General features: G+C 42.9%; 2 protein-coding genes across 6 annotated transcripts in view; one reads left to right on the top strand and one right to left on the bottom strand.

The window, feature by feature from the left end:
- Positions 1–349: 349 nt before the first annotated feature.
- LOC104019141 (uncharacterized) lies at positions 350–6,897 on the bottom strand. Its single transcript, XM_087736945.1, is given in 6 exon segments — positions 350–2,167; positions 2,170–2,197; positions 2,435–2,572; positions 2,675–2,803; positions 4,721–4,876; positions 6,750–6,897. Coding segments are annotated over 6 exon segments (504 nt in total). The 5' UTR covers positions 6,753–6,897; the 3' UTR covers positions 350–2,117.
- Positions 6,898–7,002: 105 nt separating this feature from the next.
- BBS12 (Bardet-Biedl syndrome 12) overlaps positions 7,003–20,564 on the top strand; it is a 33,648-nt gene continuing 20,086 nt past the window's right edge. Inside the window, exons 1-5 of one of the 5 annotated variants that reach the window (XM_087735637.1) lie at positions 7,003–7,398; positions 10,271–12,577; positions 13,393–13,448; positions 17,316–17,445; positions 17,905–18,522. In XM_087735637.1, the coding sequence (XP_087591763.1) occupies positions 10,287–12,428 (2,142 nt within the window). In that variant the 5' untranslated portion in view covers positions 7,003–7,398; positions 10,271–10,286 and the 3' untranslated portion in view covers positions 12,429–12,577; positions 13,393–13,448; positions 17,316–17,445; positions 17,905–18,522. Of the gene's footprint in view, positions 7,399–10,270; positions 12,785–13,392; positions 13,675–17,315; positions 17,446–17,904; positions 18,523–20,564 lie in introns of those variants that run through there. The other 4 variants (XM_087735635.1, XM_087735636.1, XM_087735633.1 and 1 more) reach the window with 4 other exon arrangements.

Below are 20,564 nucleotides of genomic sequence, written 5' to 3'. Positions count from 1 at the left end.
AGAGAGAAGTGACATGCATCATAGGTAAACAACAGTCATCAATCTCTTCCTGTGACAGCATTAAAAAAAGTACAGTCACTCTAATAGGCTCTGGGATTCCCCGTAATCAACTAGAACTTCCAATTTCCGTTTCTGAATATATGTGGTTAGTACTAGAAACTTTTAATCAGCATAGTGGAAGAGGGAGAGGAATTAGGTGATAGACTACCGCACCTAAGAATTTCTCTCTTAGAAAGAAAAGATAAATGAAAGCGAAAATGTACTTGGTGAACCATTTAACGCTTTAAAATTATTTTTGAAAATTTAGTTTTCATAGTAAGCATACCAAACTATAAAGCACACAAAGTCCTTAACTTGCAAAACAGTTTTATTTCACACGTATACAAAGTTAATAGACATTTTAAAACGCTTACAGTACTATACGTTACATCTACTGCCACTGAATATGTTAATAGGGGACTTCAGAGGTCTCTTGAGTTTTCCAGTGTCCTACACAATCCCTGTTCTCCCACAGGTTTCAGCCTACTTCTCTGTACAGGTTAGAGAGGGCCTATTTAGAGTTGTCCAGAGTACAAAACTGGGAGGACTGGGGCAGAATGTGCCAGGCCCACATCTGCACGCTGAGAAGATAGGTACATGAACACTTCTCCTTTCCTCTCCTGAAATGAATTCTCCCCTTGCTGGGCCCTTACAGCTCAGGAGGGCTGACGCAGCTGTTATAAGGAGCTGATCCAGAAGCTGGCTCTTCCTTTCTTATACAAACCCCCTTAGCGCTGCCAAGCAGCAGAAGCTGTCTGAAGAAAAGAGGGATTTTAACAGATACTGGTGAAATACTGTGCTTTCTCTCCTCTTCCCATTGAACTCTTCTGACATTTTGCCCCCTACTTGCCACTTCACTGTGAGCAGTAACAAACTCTCCTTCAGGCGCCTTAGAGAGGTGACTTAGGATTATACCATTTCCCTGCAGTTTTGAAGCTGACTGTCTAATCAGGACCCAAGGATAAACCCCCCTGCCGAACAACATAACTGGATGTCATGCTGTGTGTCACTGCTCTGTCACCGTAATACAGAAGGAAATGCGGCACTCCAGTAAGTCCTAGACTGACAGTATATGCAAGAAATAGTCAAGAAAATTAAGGTACTCCTAAAAAAAAAAAAAAAAAAGAAACCCAAACCTGTGATGCCTGAAATGAGTTTGGATTGCATGGATCTCAATATATTCAGTGTTCCCCAGATGTCCAAGGTGAGCTATTTTTTCACTTTAGATACGAGTCCTCCCTGCAACTTGACTGTAAACAGCCAAAGACAAAATTTACCCTACTGCACCACAGAACTGAACTTTTTGGGTATCTAAAATCCTGGCATAACAGCAGCTCTGTAATGCCTTGGGAGTAAGGACGATGGCACAAGATGTTGACTGGTTATACAATGAACTTCGATCATCCAAGCAAGTTACATTCAAGTAAACTAGGTTTCAGATGATCAGATAAACAGAAGAACATGGGCTGATGGCACATAGTTCCAAATGAAGAACCAAATCTGGTTATCTACATTTGATTCCCATTAGGTCTAACTTGCCCTGGGAAAACAGTGTTTCATACAGAAATAAGGACAAATATGCAATTGGGTTTAGAGTCTTTCATGGAAATAAACAAAAGGAGACAAACACCAAAAGATAACCTAAAAGGAATAAAAATACTGTGCTTGTACCTTCATTCTGTAGCCTTAGGAAAGTCAAAAGTGGCCTTTCCCAGCAGCAGTGGGAATCTTCACATCTCAAGTGAAATGTCTTTTAGTTAAATAGCTGAAACACAGCATTCTTTATCCAAAATGGCAATCAATAAAATTGTCGGGGGGGAGGGGAAGGGACCCTGCCTTTCAGGTTCAGTTCATCCTCCCTTTTCACTTCTGCAGTGTCTCATTTTAACAGTTCTGGGTACTGAAGCCCCCCTTCCCCAATTAACTTTGCTGAAAAAGAAGAATGAATGAAAAATCTGTCCTTTCAGACTTTCTTTATATGGCAGAAAATACGCAGGAGAGACAAGCCCAGTTTTTAAGTCTTTTCCAGGTTATCTTTTGGACCAGCTGTATAGCAAGGCAACAAATATTAATATAAGCTAGTTTTCTTCATGATTCTCAAAAATTCTTGCTCGCTTACTTCTCCATCTCCATCTCGATCAGCTTCATCAATCATTTCCTACAAAACACGTTGTACATTTGATCAGGCACTGGACTCCAAACACAAGATCTTCCATTCATTAAACCAACAACAAATCAGAAGCACTTCAAGTGAAAATATAACCATGTATTTGATTGCTCTTCCTATTTCTGACCTCTCAGCCCTTTTTGTATAGGCATAAATTTGCACCCAATCCTTGGGAGCTACAGGATTGGTCTGTGTCTGGTAGAAAAGCTCTGGCAAATCATAATTTACCTGAAGTTCTTCATCTGTTAAATTTTCTCCCAGCTCCTTGGCAACCCTCTTCAAGTTTTTGAATGAAATTTTGCCTGTCCCATCATCATCAAATAATCTAAAAGCTTTCAAGATTTCTTCTTTTGAATCCTTTTCGCTCTAAAACAAAACATACATTAATTAGAAAACACCTGCCACCGAGATATTCCTTTTCAGTACTTTTTTTACGCTGTCACAAGAATTTCTATTCAGAATTCCTACCATTTTTTGCGTCATCATAGCCAAAAAGTCTTCAAAGTCAATGGTGCCACTTCCTTCTTTGTCAATATCTGCTATCATTTTCTTAATTTCTTCCTTCTTTGGCTCGAAGCCTAAAGCACGCATAGCAACCTGTGACAAAAAGCAATTTGGTTAGGAGGCCACCAGAATTACAGTGTCAGCAGTTGCACTAAAGCTTGTTTAATTTCCTTCTCCAAAACTGTAATAATAACTCACTGCAACGAAAACATCTTGATCTCTCTTACCAGCTTGTTTCATCTTTCCAAAGAGTAATAGTGTAGGTCTGATATTCTTAAGACTCAGATGTACTTTCTCTTTAGATCCATGTGGAACATGGATGTATTTCTGAAACTAAGAGGAACTTTTTGTGTCTGAATTAGGTAAAGGTTCCGATCTACATAGTTCCTAAAGGGACTGGATTATCAAAATGGGACTTCAAGGGAGGCTGGAGACCAGGAATGTGACCTCGCTCCATTTGAAATTAAGGGCAGAATGCCCATTGATTTTGATGGCTGCAGAATTACGTGCAGTTAACTTACACAATCCAGTACACGAGAGAATAAATCCCTGTGCGTAGCTCTTGGCACCTCTGGCTAGGTGGTGGGAACTGACAGTACTCCCCGAGTGCCTCAGCAAAGCAAAGACTGACTGCTGCCCTAGTTGAGGAAAAGCAAAGCAAACCACCTCAGCCTTACAGAGCGCAAGCAAAGTATTACTGTAAAAACAGTTGTGTAGATTATTGTACAAATGCTTAATGTTAACATTGTTTAAAACCAGGCTCTGGCATTTCACCAGCCTAGAACAATGATTTTGCTCCTTGAGTGTTTATTGGTAATTTCACAATCCTGGTGTGCCAGATGGTTACAGCATATTTAATTCAGAGACTGAAGTTTCAAGAACACATAACTAGAGGAAGATTTGAACTTTGAACGTTCGTTCTTCCTATATGCTCTAGTGGAAATCAATAGTTAATATTAGGCAGAAATTTTCTCACTAAATGCTCTTCTACTGGAAAGTGCTAATTCATCAGAAACTTAACATTTAACTGAATTGTCTTTTCTGACCAGTTTCTTGCGATGGGACAACTGAAAATGTTCCATTTTGTCTTTCAGAGGGGAACGCTTTCTATTGTAAAATATCCACTATTGTGAATTAATTTTGAAGAAGAAAAACATAGCATTAAATGGTTGATGCTAAAATGTTTCAGTCCATTTTAAGAACTATATTTTAACATGTATAATCTGTGTTCAGGGAACACACTCTCCTTAACCAAGCATAAGTACCTCCAAATATATCCTGAGATAAGCCACAGGCTTAGATAAGCCATGCTTCTAGGTACGCAGAAATTGAGGCAGAGTGTGTGTATATGAGAAATGAAGGTCAAGGAGATAATTAAGATAAAAGCTTCACGCTTAAAAAAAAGCTCAGACACACAAAAACCATAGGGAGAGAACTGACAAAAATCTTCCCCCTTGTACTACTGTGTGTGTGCATGTACGCACACACTACCTGAATTGGTACTGAAATGCAACTCACATCTCTGGTTTGTTCTTTTTTAAATTAAAAACCAGCTAATTTTTGGATGAAAATATGTGTATAACTTTCCTGAATGTGTGCAAAATCTGTGTTTACTTCTGAGATGAAGAAAAAAATGTGATATTCTGACATTCGTCCTGAAACAACAAAAGTCTGCTTCCCAGAAACAATGATTTTTAGCCAGTTGTGAAAACTGAAATGTGTGCTGTGTTGTGTGTACCTGAACAGAGGAACTGTTTAGTTCCTCTAATGCTCAGATATTCAAAGCTATCATCTGACCTACTGTCCATGTATTAGAGAAGCCTGTCTGCTCTCAAGTATTGCATACAGAGCTTTCTCAGGTTAACCATGTAGTATACCCCAAATTTTGTCATGACAGCAAGCCATTATTCTTGTTCGTACTCCAAAATAGTTAGGGTTGGACAAACAGGAGAAGAAGCTACAATTTTGAGATCAAAGATACTTCCATCCAAGAAAAAGAAGTTTGAAAACCTTCAGTTCTTTTATGTCAATGCTTCCAGATCCATCAGTATCAAACAAATCAAAAGCTTCTCTGATCTCCTGCTTTTGCTCTTCTGTAAGTTCAGGTTTCAAGCCACTTTTCTTCCGCTGGGCTGTACTTAAGCCAGGTTTTCTATAGTTGGATGCCTTCAGAAAGTAAAGGAGAGAAAAAATAAATAGCCCACTCCGGGCAAATTCAAAACACAACTAAATTATAAATAACGACAGTGAAGCTGTAGCAGAAGTGAGAGACGTTCTTTGCTGCAAGTCGTAGACACTGGGTCTCTATGCTTGTTGTCTTAGGTTATTCTAGAAAGAAAACAAGCTGAAGACTTTGTTACAGAGGAATACGCATTTGGGCTTCATGTTTTCAGTTTTAAACATAAAGATCATCAATTAAAGGAGTAATGCCAGAAAAACAGGCGGCCAGTCTGAAAATGAACACTCCACTGAGGTGACTACAACCCTCTGCACCTCCTGCCGGTTGCTTTGATGTTGTCAGGAGTGGTTTCACCTGGAAAACGTGAGTAAATCATCCTCACATCTACGAAGCCTGGTTGTACAGGGTCTTGACTGTAAGTGGGACTCAAATTCAGCCACTCCTCAAAGTCAGCACTGAAATGGGATGTCTGAGAGCATCTGCTCTGTTGGAGCAAAGTTTAAAGGGGGAGCTGCACAGCTCTAGCCTGCCTGTCCACCCACTGGCTATGGCACTAGGTAACAACGTGCCATGGTAGCAATGAGACCAACACAAAATCTGTCCTGGAAGGAGAACTAATCTGCTTGTGCTGAGCTGGTGCATTATTATCCAGGACGCTTCTGACACCTTTCCTGCTTGTGGTGTAAGCTAGTGCAGTACAGTGTTTCTCCCCCACCACCTGCCTATCGAGCAGGAAAGATGTTTTCCTGGAGTACTGGTTTTCTTCTCAACCAGCAGCAGACAGATTTTAGTCCTTCAGTCCTGAATCTGCACAGATTCATGGAAGGAAGGGCAGTCCCTCCCTCCTCCCCCTTTTAACTGGTTGGGCTTTATAGTAAAAGTAAATAAAACAAAGACCAAGACGGGAATTTGTTTTCTAGCTACTGCTGAGCAATCTCTTACCTCTGCTGAATTGTTACTATTTTTTAGCTGGGATCTCTCTTTTAAATACCCAATGTGTAACACACAAGATTCCATTTTGTTGTATTTGGAAATGAAATTTCATTTTTTAACATTATTTGTTCCTTCCAGGTTGGATTGCAAACCAATTTGTCTGGCACACCTCTGACTCTTCCCTGCCATTAACACGGGCATCAGATTTTTACTCCTTATATTCTGCTCTGGAAGAAACCCACGTGAGACCTTTTCCTGACTATAAAGGAAAAAATGCCAACACACTACCTGAACCTTTTTCTTGCATCCTGCGTATACACCTACAAGCCTAGTGAAAATGTTGAAGATGCAGAGGAGCGGTGTGCATATTGCTGCCTGTTCCATTTATTTCAAAACTTCAGTTGTACAAATCCATTGTATGTTTCGTCTTCTCGCCTACCCGATGCCATTTAAATGTGCCAGATGCTACAGGCGACCAAATGAAGTGGAGGAGGTCAGTAAGCTGTGCTAAGATTAACCAGGCATATTTCCTCCGGCTTAACCCCACGCCCTTGAAAGCAGGTGACGTATTTTGCGATTCTTGGTGTTTTATCGGGGGTGTTTTTCATGGAGCTAAGTTTTGGGTTTGGGGGGGGGGGGGGGGGGGGCTCTCCTTTCCCTTTTTGGCCGGGGTGTTGACTTCCGCGTTGTGCGAGGAAACCAAGCAGCAGCGACGGCCTTGCACCCCGCCCGGTCCCCACGCCAGCTCCCCACAGCCCTTCGAGCCCAAGGGCTGCCTGCCCGCCCGAGGCCGGGGAACGGCAGCGTGCTGCGGGGCCCTGGGAAAGCCGAGCCCCGGCCCCCTGCCCGCGCCGCGGCCGCAGCCAGGAGCCTGCACCAGCCGTTCCGCGGGAGGGAGGCGGCGACGGGAAGGGGAAGGACGCTCACCATCTGGCCGCCGCCGGGACGCCGCTCCGGGACGGGACGGGCGGCTCGGCCCCGCTGCTCCGAACGGCCCGGCCCGCCTCGCTGGGACGAGGGCACCCACCGCCGCAGCCAACGGACACGGGGCCGTCCAATGAGCGAGCCGGGTGTACCGCGGGGCCCGCCCCCTTAGCGTGGGCCAATGGGCAGTCGGCGGCCTCGTGATGTCAGCGAGAGCGCGGGGGCCGCTCCGCCCGCTCACTGTACAAACAAGCGGCGGTGTCCTGGCAACTGGGCGCGGCGCGTGCGGCGGCCGTTGGTGGCGCGCGGGGTCCCACCTCACCTCAGCTCGCCTCAGCCCGGCCCGGCCGCGGGGAACGGAGGAAAATACAGCCGGATCGGTGAGAAACCGGCCCCTGACTGTTGCCGGGCCGGCGGGGGCTTGGGCCGGCCCTCCAGCCGGGAGGCAGCGGCCGGGCCACCACCGGGCCTGAGCAGGCCAGCTCCGGGGCGCCTGCTGAGCGGCCGCGTCTCCTGCCGGGGTGCCCTCCGCCGCCCCGCTTGCGTGCTGGCTGCTCTGTGTTTCCAGGCTGCGAGTGAAGCGGGGCTGGTTCGGCTACGCTAGTCTCCTTCCTACATTAGTAGTCATAGCGCTGGCTCTTAGGTAGGCCAGGTAAGTCGTGACAGTTACCTGAACCCTTGGTGGGTTAGTTGCAAGCAGAGCATTTTCTGCCTGTTTCTCGTTCATTGTGCACCAGTGCTGGCACAAGAGAAGGTATGCATGTGCACGCATGCAAGAGTTTTGCCAACGTTTCACAGAAATACATTAACTTGGAAAACTCATCTAAAGTTTTGTTTAGCCTTCATGGTTGAGGCGCTGTAAGACAAAGCGAGTAATAAGTGTTTGGCATACCTCTTGTATCCCAGAGTTCCTCCCTTGAGACCCCTAAAACCTGTGCGTGTAAAGGTAAACCGAACATAAGGTCGAGTTTTGTTTTGCTTGCAGAGACAGGTGACGAGGCAGGCAGCAGTAGGTCAGCATGCAAGTTAGCTCAGCAGAAGCCATCTCTAGTTGGTGTCTCATGCATGGCTGTCTTTCACAGCCAGTTTGGTTATTCATTCTCCAGGATGCCTCCTCCTCTTTGCTGACCTCACTTGTGTTTGGCTCCGAAATGTAATTCCACTCAATCCTTTACCTTTTCTACCTCAGACTAGATGGAAAAAGACTTAAAAGGTCAGGCGATGGGGGGTGTGAAAAGTTGAATTTTGGGTCTGCTGTATATTGGTTCCTACAGCATAGGATAGCGTGATGTTCTTGCCAAAAGAACATGTGTAAAACAAAGGGGGGGAGGTATCACACAAAATCATAAATCACACACAACAGAGGTTGTGCAAGCAATGAGATAAAAACATTCTTTCCTGTAAGTGCATGCCCTGCCTTCATCTGGTTTTGCAGCCAAGCCCTGGGTCCATTTGGTTCAGGTTTATGGATCTGCAGGAGTACAGGCTGGCGTCCAAAATGAAGGTACGGTTTTAAAGTATGCATTTAAGCTGAAAGTAAGAGGCACATTTTTCAACTTCAGTTTCAGAGAAAACATAGCTAAGCAACTTGTAGTTGGCTGCGTTGAGGTTTGGTGGAAGTGCCTTGACTTGATAGAAGGTGCTGCAGTAATTAGTCTGTTCATAACCGGTCTTGCTTTCACATTCATTGAAATAAAAACGCCATTCTAATAAGACAACAGCTCATGTTGCTGAGCTGAACCCTCGCTTAGGAGTGACTGGGGAGTAAGAATTCCACTGTACTGGAAAATGGAAACCCCTTTCCCACCAGCCCTTCCGTAGTTGTCTCCCATCCAAGCAGCAGCATGGCCTTCTGCCCAGACCTACGTGCTAAGGACCTAGGTAGTGAGAGAGCATTACTTGGCTTTTCAGCAAAGCTAATTTAGCTCTTTCCTAAATTTTATGAAGAGAACCACAAATTGGTTATTTGTTCTTTCTATCAAAACAAGAGCAGGTTGAGAAGTGACCATTACTAGCTGAGAACTGCTTGAATTCAGAAACAGTGATCTCAAAAAAACCACCCCACCCACCCCCCAATTACTGTCTTAGTAAATCCTTAAGAGAAATCAGATGGAATGAATTTTTGGGGGAGCAGGGGAAACATGTTTCATATTGGATTCTGTAATCCAATGATTATTATTTAATCACTTGCATTTGTTTGTTTGTTTATTTCAAAACAAACTACCTGTGATATTAACCGAAGGATTCCAGTTAAGAAAAAAGAGACATTTTTGTTATTACCACTGGAAGTAGTGATATGGATACGTAGCATGGCTAGGCCATTATCACAAGAGATCGCCAAGAGAAATTTCTACAAAAACCCTTAAGCAGGCTGGATGGAGGTTTTCAGATGTGCACTCCCAGTGCAGTTTTAAAGTCAGAAGTACTTGCTTATCTAAAAGTCATTTTCTTAAGTTGCTGATTACGGGTAACTGTAGACTAAAATAATTTCTTGGTTAATGACTGTTTTGGTACTTCAAGATGTATCTAGTAATTGAAGGGAAATTCTGTTGTCGGTTTGGGCTAGACTAGAACTTCAGGTCTGTCAGCATATAAAGGTTATTTTTGACTGCCTGCTCTGCTTTTTAAATTCACACTTTGTCTTCATTTGAGTTAATATTCAGACGGACTTTCATTGAATGGGGTGGAAAAAGAGTTTTTTGGATTTGGAATAGCTATGCAAAGGGACCTTTAGGGAGATGAAATAAGTTATTTGAATCTGAGCAGAAAAGGTATGTGGCTAAGGCTTCTTAATTCTTGGTGTGTATACTCTTTCATTTAAAAAAAAAAAAAAAGGAAGCTTTAGTTTAATCCATGTGGTCTGCCACAGGAGTGTGGCGTGGAAGGGATTTCAAGGGAAAGAATCCTTACTTTTGGCATGTTAAACTGAGTAGTAGATCAAAACTTTAAAGTCTTGGCAGTTTGCTTTGTGAGGTATAAAGAAGTGGCATTCTGTTTCGTATACATTTAATGAAGAATTGATGCGTGCTAAATGGAATAAATAGAATTGGAATAAAATAAGTTTAATTATGTTTTTCCAGATTTGAAGGTTAAAGTCAGTGGCATAACTATTGGTACCAAGATGGATCTGTACAGAGCACTTTGGTTTTGCCCATAATTGTCCATTCCGCTCTAAGGAACTTTTGCTCTAAGTAAGGCAAATAACTGGAATTCCAGATAGCCAGTCAGGAGAGAAGTGGTAGTTCTATAGAATCTGTACTGCTTCATGTTTAAGAAACTACTTGAATTAACAGCACTGTAGTATCTGCCAGCAAGAAAAAATGCCATGGTATTTTAGTAACGCACCATTTCAGCAACTATGTGCATTGCTATCTCATAATAAGTGCGCAGGATGAAGAACTGTTTTGTACAGCCAGCCTCACAGGAGAGCTGTGTTCAATGTTAGGCTGGTAATTTAATTTTTTGGTGATATATGCTCTGGAGTGCTGTGAGGATGGGGCAATAAGTTTGTGTTCTGTTCACAGATGCTGCCTGCTGCCCATGGCTTTCAGGGATGTGAATGCAAGAAGACATATTGGACTTCAGCAGCTCTCATCCTTAGCATCAGCTGGAAGAACATTACTGGGGCCGATGAAATCATGTAAATTCATTGTGGATGAAAGCACCAACCAAAGCACGCTGATTTGTTCTGCTGTTAGACTGATTGAAAGTTTGGATTTAACTAGTGCTGCCGGACAGCTTCTTAATGAAACCATTCAAGCACAAAACAAGGAGTTTAAGACTGGGATGAGTACCCTGTTGTTTCTCACTGGTGCATGGAGCAGTGCGGTACTGGAGTGCCTCCAGCAGAATGTTCCTGTTTCGGCAATAGTATCCGTGATGTCTGAGGGGTTGAACTCTTGCTGTGACAGAGTCCAGTGTCTTCAAGTATCAATACATGATGTAAATAAAGAGCTGTGTTCTAGCAGTGTTGGGCCAAACGCTTTTACAAGCAAAACTTGCCAAATTGGACGTGACAGTCTTCCAAATCCTCAGAGTTTCCTGTATTTTCAGAAAGATATTTCTGTACCAGAAGAAGTAATTCCAATAAATTCTTGTTCCCATCAAGAAGATGATTGTAATTTTAACAAGTGCCTGGTTTCACCTCTGGCCGGCTTCGGTTCGGTAACTTCTCTTGCCCAACCAGCGGGTGACAAAAGTACATCTGTGATTTCTGGAAGCGGTGTTGTCATGTCCAGCTGTAACAAACAGAAGTTAACCTATAGCAGATACTTCAGCACTCTAGGAGAAAGCCATTTTTCAAGTCAGCAAGGTAGTTTTCAGGGATACCTCTCGGGACAATCAGCAGATCCATGTGAATGTTATGGTTTAGGACACCTGGCAATGACTCTGAGCCATGGAAATCAGACTAGCATGAAACTGCTACAAAGCATTGTTGCGTATCAACAAGAGAGAGCAGAATGCAGTGGCTCTTCCCAGTTTAAAATTGCAGAAATTGTGACGTGCTGTTTACTGGGCCTGCCTGAAAGCTATTCTGGTATCTCCCCAGGCTTTGTCACATTAGTATCACCAGAACAAGCCACAGTTCTCCAATACTTTGAAGACAAAGCCCTTCGGATTCTGCTAATGGATGGTGACCTAACTGAACGATATCGTCACTTAGGTTTTAATAGACCATGTAATGTAAGGACCATATTGGAGCATCCTAGCCTACAGGAAGGCAGAGCAGGAGACTTGTGGCTAAGCAGTACGTTAGATATTCTGACAAGCTTTGAAGTAAACTTGGTTTTGGTCAAAGGAAACGTATGCGAAAACTTAATGGAAAGATGCATAGCAAACAGTATATTGGTAATTGGTTCTGTGACGGGGGATGTGTTGTCTGCCTTCGGGGAGGTCACCAGCAGCCAGCCAGTGACATACCTCACCCAGCTGAATGCCGCTTGTGTGGGGAGCGGGGCCCAAGTGGAGCTGTGGAAGGCCTGCGATGGGCGTGCCATGGATCTGGGTGAGCTTGTGCCAGTCAGGATAAAAGCGCAAGGAATTCCCTTGCTCACGGCTGTGCTTACCACTACTGTAGCTTCAAAGATGCAGCTCATTGAAGACCAGTTCTGGACTTTAGTGCATCGACTCCATCACGCTTTAAATGACAAGAAGGTTTTTCTTGGTGGTGGTGCAGTGGAGCTCTTGTGCCTTAGTCACATTCAGATGCTTGCAGAACAGCCTTTACAACCAGGAAATAAAGATGCCGTGAAAGAGTTTCACAATCCTTGGCTGGCAGCATCGGCGACAGAGTATAAATCAGTTGTGCTCCAAGCATTAGCAAGCGGCTGGAAGCAGTATCTTTCAGTGGTTATGTGTAACACTGCAAAAGCTGCATCGGAGTTGGAAGCATGTACCTCAGTTGATCATCACCTCAAAAAAGCAGCTGACTGTGGCTCCCCCTCAGCATATATACTGAAAGAGTTTAGAAGAGGTGATCTGCTCAGGGGTGGTTCTGGTCCCTTCGCTGACCACAGAGAGGGTTTAAAGGTTTATGATAATGTTACAGCCAAGACAGAGGCATGGCGGAGAGCTCTAGACTTGGTGCTACTAGTGCTTCAAACAGATGCCGAAATTATCACAGGTCCCAAACGGAATCAGCTATTGAACTCACATGTGTCAAGTGAATTTATGTTTTTATAGGACTTGCAGGCTTTATTTATAAGTCCGTGAGTCAGTGGAAGGCGTCCAGATGCAACCTACATTTCTTCATCGTTTATAAAGCAAACATTTAGATGTGATCATAACTTTAGAGTGTAACAGCAGAAATCAGAATGTGAGACAGTCACAAGGTAGATATAATTTCCCATTTCTTGAAACGGGAGTTAAATAACAAACAAAAATCACTTGTGGGCTTACCTCTAACCCCAGCTGTGCATTTCTGACTAAAGATATTCTCTGTATGGATAGATTAACCCAGTCAAATGGACTTCTCTAATACTATTTAGCAGAGCAGATGTGCCGTTCTTTTTTTCATTATAATGAGGAGCACTGGGCAGGTGGGTACATGTCGAGTCTAGTTGGAGAAGAGTTTGATATCTTGGATGTGCTTATGCTCTGAACATGTGCTGTCTGTATTTGGACTTGTGTTCTGTAAATTATTCTTGTTTAATGTCTTAATGTCTTCTAAAGAAGGGTAGGGATTTCTTACATAGCATTGGCATACTTGTGTTAAATGAAAGAATATATATAACGTATTAAATTTTAATTATTATCTTGCTCTTAATTTCTGTACATTGCAAATGTAAGAGTTAAACTTGCCATAATTTGAGTGTTACATTTTACACTAAGAGATTGCATTAGTATATTCTACTTTTGCATATTTATATAGGCCATATATCTCCTATTTTCAAATATATACCCTTTGGAATGTCTCTCATTTTGACATAAATTCAGGCTGAATCCTCCCTTTTGGTATTATAGAATGGATGTATCTCTACACAAAGTTTTCTTTTACATCATGAGTTGGATTTTTAGATCATTTCCTTTGGGTTCTTTCAGTTATCCTTGCAGAGAGGAAAATGTTGTATTATGTTAGCTGTTGGCTAAAAACTGAAAATGACTCTATCGCGATGATTGAGGCAAGGCATTTTTTACTGTGTTTCAGCACTTAAAATTTGAAAGCAGAGCCGTGGAGAGCTGGCACTTGGTTGCAAGAAAGAGGTGTGTAACTATGGAGATACTTTTTCTGAATTGGAATTCTGAATCACACTTAAAGTGAAATGTCTCGCCAGTCCAGTCAGGTGAAAACAGAATGGAAAAAGAATGGAAATGGTGATACTAAAGCAGATTCTTGCTTTTCGGAACTTCCTCATTAAAATGCTAATTGCTGGTGGGTTAAGCACTCACTTGTGATTGCTGGTGGCCCACAGTCCTTCTGTGGTGAAAGGTAAGAACTGGGGTGGGCTAAAGAGTGTTTTCTGAGTCGTGATTCAGTGGAAAGGCAGACAAAAACCGAGAGGTTATTCTACTCTTAGAGCCTTCGCTGCTACTTATTTACTATTTGAAGTCAATGTTATTTCTTCTGGATTTGGTTTCCTTGCGGTATCTCCCCACTGCAGAAGACATCTCAGAGAAGAGCCATCAGCTGCCTCAAACCCCTGTGACCACTGGCAGTCCCCCAGTTGACTTGTACTGAGCCTTAACACAGTTCCCTGCCTCTGTTCCCTGTTGGAGTTGCTCCTTCCTCCTGGGAAGGTCCATCCTCTCTACCTGTGCATTTCACGGTGCCCAGTTCCAGAGGGCTTGAGTTAATGAAAAGGAAAGACAATTCCCAAAACGTCTCCCCTGTGGTGCCTACACTTCAGCATTATATCCCATTATAATTGTCAGTAGATACTTGACAGTATCTGATATTTTCTACCTCCCTCATGTTCTCCAGATTTTTTTGCTTCCTTTGACATCTTCATCCCTGTAACACATAACTCACTAACCTACACTGCATTCTGCCAAAAACAGCCCTTTTTGGGACTTGCTTACAGCTTAGGGGTCTCCATAGCTGGGAGTTCCCCGGAGAGGTGGGGTAGGCTACTGAGGTTCTAAATTAACCTTAAACATGAGGTGAAATTGGGATCCTTAGAAATAGTTTTTGAGTGTTGAACTGACCAGAAGCCCTAACTTCATTTTTTATGAAGAAAAGAGTCCATCTTAAATGCATTTTATCCTTGAGCTTTCTTCTACGCTAGTATATATTGTATCAAATTATATACTCGGATCTTTCATAGAGCTGTTTACCCAAGTGGTTCACGCTAGGTGAATAATTGATATATCCTGTATATAAGGAAAAGACACAGATAATGAAATTAATCCTCAAATACGGTTTAGATACATATTAGGTATATATGTATGTGTGTGTATTAGTGTTATACAGTATATTTTCAAAGGTTTCATTCAGAGTTCTCATTGCTGAATCACATATTTTTATATTTGTATTCTATTCACATGTAACTGGAAGGCTTTTAAGGAGGTTAAGGGAGCATATTAATAGCAGTTGCCTTTTAGAAATATGAGAGAAAAACTCTAATGTGTGTAGAAAGCTATGCTCATAGTATTCAGCCATCTCTGACCTGAAACTGTAAATATTTGGTTTTCTAACAAACTCCAGAATTCAGTGGATTTTGGCAAAATCTCATCAGTACTATAGGGGTTTAGAATTTTCATTTGAAACAGTAGTTCCTAGCAGCATAGGGATCTAGTTATATTAAAGTTTTGATCATGCTGCAATTCTGTTTTCATTATTAATTGGCTGGCAATTGATGTTGAACTGCTTGGCCACACTCTTTGTGTCCTAAGACATGAGAGAGAAACAGTTTGGTAGATCAAAAGAGGCAAAAGGAGCTAGTGGCTGTTAGGTGAGAAAGAAATGGAAATACAGCATATAAATAAATATAAACAAACTCTGCTGCTCTGCAAGTGTTTGCAGCTCATGTTTGGCTTTATACTGTTTTTCTTGAACCTCCTGTACGGAGGAGCATTGCATAATCCCTGTTCCCAAGAAAAGATCCAGTTGCACTTTATTTGAATAATAGAGTTAAGTGGATTACGGAAAAAATTGCGTACATGAATTGTATTGAGGTGGTCCAAACATCTATTTATAGGACTCTTAGACACTGAGAGCTGACGCACCAAATGTTGAGAAAATCCAAAATGATGTAATTTTTCCAATCAGGCTTTTAAAAAGCACATAATGATACATTTAAATATTGTGATGCAGAGGTTTTCTAAAAAGCTGTCAGACATTGTATTTTGATTATTTAACACTTGCTTTTCTACAGGCCAAGGAAATGGAAAATTTTATAAAGTAGCTAGATATTGTATCCTGGATTACTTAAAATAATTTCTTTGATATGCATAGAAGATTAGCATGCATGCTGTCCTCAGGGCATCCTCCTTCTGCAGTGTGAAATACAATATACGCATGTGGCTTCCCCACCTTCAAATCCCTCAAACCTCTCTGCAACACAGAATGAGGTCCTGTGTGTGTCTGCCATGGCTCTTGGCGCAGGGAATGATTTCAACAACTGCCGTGGGCGATTTCAGCTTCTCCCGGGCAGAGGCTCCTTCTAGGGTACACAAAGGCTGTTTGTGCAGAGTATGATGTGATGGAAGAGCTAAGCTTTTACATTTGATGTGCCTGGGAAATCGGGAAACGACAGAGATTTTAGGGAAGGAATTGTCCCAAGGAGTAGGCAGCGTCTCTCTCTCTGCTGAAACCCTGCCCTAATCAGGTGCCTTGTTTCTCCCTTGCATCCCAGTATCATCATTCCTTGCTCACTCCTCCTCCTCTTTAGGGCTGATGCCATTTTATTTAATATTTATCTTTATAAGGCCAACTTTTTTGGTCTCTCTGCTCCTTCATGATTTCCTGAAATGTAGTAGAGGTCTTAATCATAGCAACAGGACCCTTGTCCCAAGCTGGGCTAGCCTAGAGGGCACAGCCTGCTTGCAAATTCCAGTCCCATAAGGACTGATAGCAATGACCGTGGGAGGGTGGAGGCTAAGGTAGTTATGGAGCAGGAAGGGCTGAAGGAGAAAAGCCGAGTTCACAAGAGAGTTGGGAAAGTTGAGACAATTTATTTGATTGTTTATTTCTCTTTTTGATGTCCCAGGCCAGGGCTGCTGAAGAGGCTGGGAGGATATTTCCCTTTTTTAGGGGAGGGAGGTGGAGAGGGGGATCTAATCTAGGAGAAAGTTATGGAGTGACAAGAGATTTTCAGCTCTGCTCATGAGGACAAAGTGACTGGTAGACCTGAGTTATCCCATCAGTTGAAGGACTGATGTAGAAGGTGCATCTCTGCCCTGAGGGGTGAGGTGTCCTGTGAGGGGAGACAGGAGCAGGCTCCAAGAAGGCTAACGATGGAGATTGCATGTGCTCAGTGAATGAAATAAAGCCCTGACCTTTACAGAAGTGCCAAATCTGAGTTACTTCACGGGTCAAGCGTTTGTCACCCTCACTCTGTTGCTTCATATACGTACCTTTATTTTCTAATAAAAATAGAGCTTTACTGAAAGCAAATTTTACTGGTGTATATCAGTTGGTATAACCACAGGTATTATAGAGGTAGGAATGTGCTACAGAGCACTAGCTAGCAAGAAACGGGCGAGGTCTGTTTTAGCTGTGCTGTTGAGGTTGCTCAAACTGTCAGCTGTTACTTTTTTTTTTTTTTTTACTTTCAGCTTTTCTGCTGAAAGTTGCTTTCCTAGCTGTATTCCTCTAGACTTTACGGTGCAAGTAGCATATCAGGGGTTACTGGAAGGAGGTTTGTTGTGTGTGTTGCAAAGCCTGGTTTTCTGCAGTTAGGGTAAATGCTGCCTGACTTCCCTCTGTGCAGTGGGAAGTCTGTCAACTTTCCTTGTATTTCTTTTCAGTATTTGAGGAAAAACTTCATTGTCTTAGCAGAAAGATGTTAGCTTAAATCCCAAAGGGAGAAGGAAGCCTTGATTACAGAGTTTTCCCCAAGGCTTATGTTGACTGTAAAGTGACCCATTAGTGTTGGCAGAAGATTTATTTGTTTCTTTTCCTTGCTACAGCACAGTGGGTAAAGAAAAGAAAGGGGAAAGGAAAGAGGACTGGGACGGGCTGTGTCTCAGATGAGTTCTGCTATGGTTCCCTCTCTTCCCTTTGGACCTTCTCTCTAACTTCTCATGTGGAAAAACTGAAGTAAGAATAAATCGTGTATGTGCATATATTTAGAGAGAGGGATGTGTGCGACTAGTGCTTGCAGCAGGCCAAATGTGCTACTGGGGCATGGAGCAGCCTGGCAGGTATCGGCTGGCTGCCCCAGCCATCCCACCCGTGAGCTTGGCTGCCTGCTGCCTTGCCCAGCTATGAGCTGGCTGCCCTGTCTTTACCTGCCCGAGGCAGGGAGTGGGGAGCTGGGTGTCTTCTAGCAAAGGCAAAGCTAAACCTCCCTCAGCCAGGCAGTCTGGGATCGCAAATAGCTGGGGTTGGTTTTTATTGAGCCAAGATGGTTTGGAATGGCTTGGTGGGAGGACATGGAAGCAGACTGTTTGGGATGCTCTTCTGGGCTGCCCTATCTCCACTTCAGTTTGTCCTGGGAAAGATTCAAATAAGGGGAGCGAAGTGGAATTTTATTTTATTTTATTTTATTTTTTTTAGAGGATTCAACATTTCAAAAATCTGCCTGCTGTCCTGTGCTCCTCATTCGGGGAAATAACATGGTTTGCTTTTTTACTTAGAAACATCACCTGTCCAGCATGTTCCCTTTTCACGCGTTGGGGTCTACAGTTAGTGAGACTAGATTACCTTTTGCTACGTTACTTTGGGAAACTGATGCAAACTTGCACAAGAATGTTTTTGATCAATGTAAAATGACACTAGTAGCTATAAATTATATCTCCTATATGTCTTCTGTACTCTCCAAGGACTCCTAGGCCCCCATAAAATGTCTCTGGGTGGAGTTAGTAGTAATATTATCTAATTGAATAAGAAACAAGCTTACCCTGGTGTCTGTATGGACACTGCCTAACCTCTTTATTTCCTTTTGAACTTCTTGATTTATTCTTGCTAGTGTTTGTTTTAGAACAAATGTTCTCAGCATGTGTCTTGCCCAGTGATGTTAAGAAGTTTCCTCATCTAAGGCTTTCTGCAGTGGATCAAAGTAACTGGGGTCTTGCAGCAGGCCAGCATCAAGAACCAAACTTCTATGAAAAGCAGGTTGGCTTCCCATAACCAACTCAGGCAGGACATCTTGAGGAGTTGCGCCAACTGTACCAGGTAATGAATGAATGAAATGTCTCATTATTGAATTTTTTAAAAAATCTTTTTTGTGTTTAAACTCCATAACACCCTGCTATATGACAGCGCCATACTCAAATGTGACTGAGCTGCTGCTTCAAGGGCGTGCTTGCTGTACTGGAACCTGCAATGTTGCCAGGGCTGCTGTGCACAACAGTCACTTTTGGGAGAACCTTTAACAACAGACACTTAGTACAAGCCTTACAATTTGTATAAGGGAAATTGACAGGGAATGTTAAATTGTTCAGTTGTTTTTCTACAGCTAATGTAAAACGTGGATCTGGTACTGATCAGCTGTAAATGCTCTTTTTTGTATCAAAACCACAGCCTTTGTGGGAAATTTTTTACTTTTTGAAGGGATCAGGGTGTGATGGGGTGTTCAAAAGCGTGGCACAATGTTATACATTTGCTCTGTGCCTTGCACAACTTTTTGTGTTAATTCTTTACCTTGGGAGTTAAGCTAAACTTTTTAGCTTGTGGTAACTTCCAGAATGTGACCATCCGTACTGCTGTTTCTACAGCTCTTTCCTCAAAGTCACAGAGGAAGTATATTGCAGTTTTATTCCTCTGTCTCTGTAGATCAGTAATCCTTTTGAGATCAATTCCACACCAATACAGTTAGAGCATAGCTTGTATGACAGGAATTTGCAAAAATCAAAAAATCACAGACTAAATTCTGCCACTTGCCGCCAGCATTGCTGCATTAGTTAACCATTTATTGCAAAGCTGCAGGACCAAGACCCTTTTCTTTCAAGATGGTTAACCAAGTGTGAATAGATCTGCAGTCTTAAAGGGCTTCTTCTTTGTAGATAACATTGCTCCAAGAACTAATAGCCACAGGGATGATTTCAGCACAGTTGAGGGGAGAGTGAGAACAGCTCAGGTATGTGCACAAACTAGAGACTAGTTTTTAACCTAAATGGTGGAAGGAAGAAAAGAACACACTGCTCTGCCTATTTTGGCTTCCTATCTGTTTATTCCGTTTGTAATATCCATTTCTTTAGACTTTTGAAAAGCACCCATAGTTACGTCTTTAGCTGCATTTCAGTGATGGTTTGCTGTGAGTTCTGGGATTCAGTTTGTTGCATTATGTTCCTGGAAACTCTGTTGTTATTGCTGTTGTTTCCCTTTTGAAAGCTGCAGTTAGCATTTGTGGCTGTCTACGTGTGCATGTTTTGCAAATTCTGGACTGTATATTCCACAGCACCCAGCAGAGTGCAACTGTGTTATGTGCATTACAGTAAGCCTTGAGAACATAACCTGAGCTGGAACCTTCTGCAAGTACTTCTGCAAGTCCTTACAAATGCTTGCAATACTTGCAGATACAGCAGGGACTAGAAAGGAGTGTGTAATCAGAGGAAACAGTGTCTGAGGTGCAACTGCACTTCTGTTCCCCTGCAAGCACTCCCTTTTCCAGGCATGCGGCATGCATTTCAAGATTTAGTAGAGGAACAAAAATGAAATTAAGTCATGTGTCTGCAGGGTTGAGTACTTTGGTGGCTTCTGGAAGGACAGTCTTTCTTAGAAGGGAGTTTCAAGCTTTTGCTGTCTGAAGACGTTGTCAGTGTAAACTAGTCACAGCGAAGCTTCCTGCAGACTGACTGAGGTGTGATCTCTGTGGGCCAAGCGTTGACCACAGCATTCGCCGTCTCCCTTGCATTAATGCCTTTGAGCTCAAAGCACTGAATCCCCTCAGAGGACATGATGGGAAACATCCTGAGCAGCCGTGGAGAGGGACGGTACGTAAGAGTTCGATAGTTCAGCAGGGCCATGCAGAATCATCAGTGAATTCATTAGTGCAAGGATTTACAGGCAGAAACCCTGCAGAGCGGCTCTAGTAGTCTACAGAGTGGTTGCTGAAATGGGGAGTGCACAGAAGACCTTCAGTGCCAGCTGCGGTGGTCGGGAGCGGGAAGAGAGGGAGTGACGGTGCCTTCCCTGTCCCATGCAGTTCAGGGAGGGACAAGGCAGTTCAGGGAAGAGGTGCTTCCCTGTGTGGAGGGGAAAAAATAGTTCCCCAA

This window comes from Nipponia nippon, unplaced genomic scaffold, assembly GCF_047370975.1.
Source record: "Nipponia nippon isolate SJK-2023a ecotype South Korea unplaced genomic scaffold, ASM4737097v1 scaffold_6, whole genome shotgun sequence".
NCBI classification, from domain to species: Eukaryota; Metazoa; Chordata; class Aves; order Pelecaniformes; family Threskiornithidae; genus Nipponia; species Nipponia nippon.
Note: the sequence above shows the minus strand (reverse complement) of the source record. Positions and strands in the feature narration are given on the sequence as shown.